We start from the raw sequence: 5,406 nt of genomic DNA, 5'->3' as shown, positions 1-5,406 counted from the left end.
CCGCATCAAGTTTGTCTTCATTTGGCATCCACACGTGCGTACCATTCTTTCTGCCACCACGGCAATAGAGCATGAGCACTGCACAGAGAAGCTATGTTAGAACCATTCCTTGAATAGGGAATAATACTGACCTCGTCCTGAGTGCGAGGGGGTGGCAATGTTAACCGATGCAAATTTCACTTGTGCAACGAGCCAGCTATCAGCTGTAACAATTGTGACTTTAGATTGTGCAATCTCTCTTATTCCACAAGGTTACATCTCTAATCTAAGTAAGACAAGCAAATATTGAAATATCCAAGCCATGCTGTCCGTCGATCTTATCTCAGTGTTGCCCTTTTTAGCGTCGGGCGGGCCGACATAGGTTGATATCATGTGGTTGGTCGGCCAAGCGCCTACCCCCGCTGACGTCCGGACAAAAATCAGGCCCGCCTTTGTCGAAGGTCCGACGTCCGGACCACCCATCCGGCCTCGGCAAGGGCTGAGGTCAAAACGTTCGGACAAAATCTGGCATAGGGTCCAAAATTTGGCCAAAAACGTCCGGATTCCAGATAGGCATCTGGCCCAATTATCAGGGGTCCTACCATCGTTCGTCTGTCTTGCCTGCTGAAACTCACCAGATGATGCGCTGGCGCGCGCCCAGACCTTAAGGCCAAGGGGCCAGAGGACCGGGTCCCAGTGTTGTGCTAGTTAATGACTAGTCAATGACTAGTTAAATAGTCACTGACTTTACTGAATGACTTAACTAATGACTGTAACTGGGCGGTTCTCGGGTCCTGATCTCGGAAAATGCCGCCGTCCAATCGGAGTGCGCGGATATCTGCCTAGGTGCGAGTGGGACGTCTGAGAGGCAATGTTGCGAAACTTTCGAGGTAGTGACTATTGTATATACGACCTAAGTACAAGCGCAAAGTTCCTCACAGTCCTCTTCCCCTTCTGCATCCAAATCAAACAACCCATGAACCTCTATCTCTTCTTCTAGCCCGCGCAACCCCAGCTTGTCCATAGTGTCAGTCCAATATGTGTTCCTAAAATCAAATACATCATCAAGGCGGCAATGTAATGGCTGCCCATGATGCTGAGACATGACAGCAGAGAGATGTTCTGCCTGAATCTCAGATTCTGCGGCCCGCGCCATTGCAAGGGCGATATCCTGCATGAGGCGTGCTCAATTCCAAAGTGGATGAGATGGGATGGGATGGTTTCGAGCCAGCACACGGTGGCTGTAGCTTTCCCGCTGATGGCGTAGATTAGCCGTGAGACATAAGTCAGAAATAGATCTGTTCCTAACCCGCCATCCCGCCCTTGAGTTCCGCTCGCTTCCAAAACAAGTAAATGTATTTGTACAAAGCAAATAGAGGCGGGAGAGGGGGGTCGAGAACCTGGTGGCCAACTCCCTGGTAAAGTGCCCGGCGCTGTCTCTAGCGTAAAGCGCGCTAGAATGCAGGTTATATACTGGTTTCTGTACCAGAAATTCCTGTTGAGACAAGCAAATATCTTGAACTAATTGGTGTATTTCAGCATGTGGTTGTAGGGCCCATGGCAATTATTAGCAAGTGAGCTAAGGGTTACATGATTCCTCCTAGAGCTAATTGCATGAAGGCTTGAATGTTATTGGAGTCAACACTCGAGGTCCTTGAGATCACTGTTGTCGTCACGAGCCCTTTGTGCAACTTGTGTGCTTGTGCCCGCAGCCTGTCATGGCCTATAGGCACATGCCGGCATCATGGAACCTCCTCAAGGCACCGTTCTGTGATATTGGCCGATTTCTCTCCCTCCATTGCATAATGGACAGTGCATTATGTGAACTGTCCCCTCTACCTCACAGTCATTGTGAACAGTCTCTATTTGTCTCGTACAAACACACTTACTTGTTTTGGAAGCGGGCGGGACTCGAGGGCGGGATGGCAGGTTAGGAACAGATCTATTTCTGACTTATTTCTCACGGCTAATCTACGCCATCAGCAGGAAAGCTACAGCCACCGTGTGCTGGCTCGAAACCATCCCATCCCATCTCATCCACTTTAGAATTGAGCACGGCTATGGACGACGCATTGGGTGCGCGCTAGTGCTCACCAAAATTATGATTACATACCATTATAATCCCAGATTAAGCATATCTTAAGATTAATTATGTGGGTCTCTGTAATCATTCTCCTACTTGTAAGCTTGGCATATCGTATGCGTACATATGCATATCGTAAATTATGCTGCCCGTATGTAATCTGTATGCTACATATATTGGATCCCCAGAAGGGCCGAGATTTCAGATACGGCGCGCACCACCCGCACGCTCGAGAATCACACACCGACATGCTCTGCAAGTCCGAGCATAGGAATAGCGCCAGCCCTTATATTATATAATAGGCATCGGAATTCTCCAGATGTCGACACACAGCGGGCCATGTCAGTACACCACGAGCATTCCTCAACAGGTAGAGGTGGAAGTTTGCCTCTGCATTGACTAGAATTGACCATGCAAGAGCCAAGCTCATGAAGAAGTCCTTTGCAGGGAAGTATCTGCTGCTAGCCTGTTCACAATGACGGCCAGGAACAGCATCGTGCGTCCCTCTTCCTTCCTCTCCCCACTGACTGCGCCCTGACTGCGCCCCCTTTGACATTGCCGCAGGACATCGTCCGGAAGCTCCAACACCAGGCGCGCAGACCCCGTCGTGTGCGAGCTCGACTGGCTCGGTGGCAGGATGCACCTCATCGCACCTAACAACACCAGCGTCGTGCACAGCATGCCGTCGCCCACAAAGAGCTCCAGCAGCAGCAGCACGGTGTCCGCGCTCTCTTACAAGACCCCGCTCGCATCTGTGCCTCTGCCGCCACTTTTTGACGCGCCCGTGGGGTGGTCACCTGTCACACGCGAGCGTTGGCGGCGTGTACGAGCATCAGGACTTGCACCCAATTCACATCTTGGACGTGCACATCTTTGGTGGGGGCGCATTCTTGTTTGACCTGTGTGCCGTGGCCGCTCTCGCTGCGCACCGACAGCACGCCCGACTTCCAGATGCTACACGAAATTTTGGGGTACTTTGAGCCTGACCACTTTGGCAGTGGGATGAGCGTACGGGGCACACTCAGCGTGCAAATGTAGTATATCACCTTGAGAATGTGTCCAGTAATGTACAGCTGTGTCGGTGACTCGATGCTTAGCTACCTTAGTACCTTCGCTTCAGAGGTCGACACTGCTTGAATCTTATTACATATGATTACATATGATTACTTAAAATTAAATATGCATACGATTATGCATATCATAACTTACGGCGTCCGTGTACGCTGTACGCAATTCTAATGCATAAATATCCCCAAATTTTGTATGTAATCTTAATTGGTGAGCACTAGTGCGCGCTCATTGGGCTGCATCTCTGATGAGGCTTGCCCTGTTGAGCCAATCGGGCTGGCCGGTCATGAGGACTGTGATGGGGCCAGGTGAGCTAGCATCAGGCTGAAATACTAAGCTCGGGCCAGACGCAGAGGCAGTGCCGGAGAGTGCAGAACCCGCTGCTAATGGCGGTGTGACAGATGCAGCAATCGGTACGTTTGCCATGGGCACACGTATAGTTGGGGTAATAGTAGGTGGCGGTGCTGCTGCGCAGTCAATGAAGTGTCGCTCGCGCCGCTGGAGGCGCGTTGCCAGAGCGCTACCAGACTCGTATTCTTGCATAATGTGCAGACTGAGCTCTGCAGAGTTCATGAGATTTGTACCAGTGAGGCGTGAGTGGGAGGGGGTCATAATTCGCTTCAACAGGCTGAAGAAGCGTTTGATGGGGGCAACATTAGGGCAAACAGAGAAAATGCGTTTGGCAAGCCGCTGCAGAGGAGAGACCGAGCCACTGGCTGTCATGAAGAGCTTCCAGACTTCAAGAGGTGCGGCAGAATGCTGATAATGCATGATTAGCATTTGTCAGAGTTAAGACAAGCACACTCACGTCTGGATCATTGGAGTCTCGGAGCAATGCAGCAAGGTTTGGCATGTCTGCGTAAGTGCCGGTGTCTGAGATGTACTCCTTCACCTCATTGTAGAATGCGGGCGAGACAGTATCTGATGAAAACAGACACTTCCAAATGCGGGCAAGTAGCGTTATGACGTCTGCGTGCTGAAAGCTCTTAAGTGGCACCGCTTGAATATGTGGATTAAGGATGACCGCTGCTACAAGGATGTCTTGATCACTGTCCAGCCATTGCTTATTGAGACTGTCACATACAGCCTGGCAAATCTCTTCTTCATCGGCATCAGTGTCCTTGTCTTCAGCAAGGTTAGTAAATCGAAGAAACAATGTGCTGAACACCAGGGCAACGTGATCGAGTCGACTCGATGTGGACTGGAGAATGTTGGCAGCTAGCGCAAGCAGCGGGAGATGTACCTTGATGCTGCAGATTACAAAGATTATTGCTACGCCATTGTTAGCAAAGCTCGATTGCGACATACCGTGCGGGTTGGCGCCAAAAAATAGCCTTATCAATGATCGCGAGAGTTTCATTTGCCTTTTCCTTTGCTTCCCTATCGCCTGTGACCAGCTGACTCTCTTGTCCGGCCTCGACCTGCTCTCTATCCTGGGAGACAACCTGTGTGATCCAGTTCTTGAGGTCGAGAAGATGCCGATAAGCAAGGTAATGAGAGATTCAGCGAGTAAGAACAGCGTGAATAACAGTTAGAGAAGACAAAACGCCTTGCTCCTCCTGAACCTTGCAAAGTATTGCAAGGACTTGGATCTTGCTGCGGAGCCACCTGATCACTTGGTCGGCCTCAGCGGACGCTTCGAGAAATTTCGCACCGGACTTCTTGAAATAGTCGCCAACTACAAGGTTGATCTGATGAGCGTAGCACTGCATGATGATAAGATCTGGCCTTTCAAGTCGCAAGGCCTTCCACATCGCTAGCAATTCACCGCTGTTGTCCGAAACGAGGGCAACAAGTTTGATGTTCCATGTCTCCTCCGTACAAGCAAATCCGGCCTGCACATGTGCAAGTAATTTTTCTGCAGTCTTCCTTTCGCACAATGTATCCTTGAGTCTAGCTGCAAAGACCTGAAATACATAGGAGATAATTGAGAATAAATTTCTGCAAGCCTGCACATGTCATACCTTCGATCCGGCCGTGAACATGAACCCTAGGAAGTGATGGTAATTGCCTCCTGTCCAGCCATCCAATTGGAAAGTCCCTTCTGCAACCTTCAAGTCCTTCAAGTTCTTCTGTGCCAAGCCCCGAACTTGCTCGAGCTCTTGCAGAATGAGAGTCTTTGTCAGTTTATTTCGTGAGAAAAGCTTCGCGCCTGGAATAAATTTGGCAACAAGTGTCGCCCACTCAGGATTCTCAACCCAGCGGTGGGGAAGATTTGCTGAAGCCATCAAGCAGGTGATGAGCATTTCAAAGCGCTCTTGGCGGCTGTCTGTCCA

At 50.2% G+C, this 5,406-nt stretch overlaps 1 protein-coding gene across 1 annotated transcript; it reads right to left on the bottom strand.

The window, feature by feature from the left end:
- Positions 1-4,821: 4,821 nt before the first annotated feature.
- Positions 4,822-5,406, bottom strand: PHACADRAFT_46938 (uncharacterized protein; the record flags this gene model as incomplete). Its single annotated transcript, XM_007392687.1, has 2 exons — positions 4,822-5,037; positions 5,095-5,406. Coding segments are annotated over 2 exons (528 nt in total), but the record flags the coding sequence as incomplete, so codon positions are not given.

The sequence above is a fragment of the Phanerochaete carnosa genome (genome assembly GCF_000300595.1).
Source record: "Phanerochaete carnosa HHB-10118-sp unplaced genomic scaffold PHACAscaffold_3, whole genome shotgun sequence".
Lineage (NCBI taxonomy): Eukaryota > Fungi > Basidiomycota > Agaricomycetes > Polyporales > Phanerochaetaceae > Phanerochaete > Phanerochaete carnosa.
This window is presented reverse-complemented; position numbering and strand designations above follow the sequence as displayed.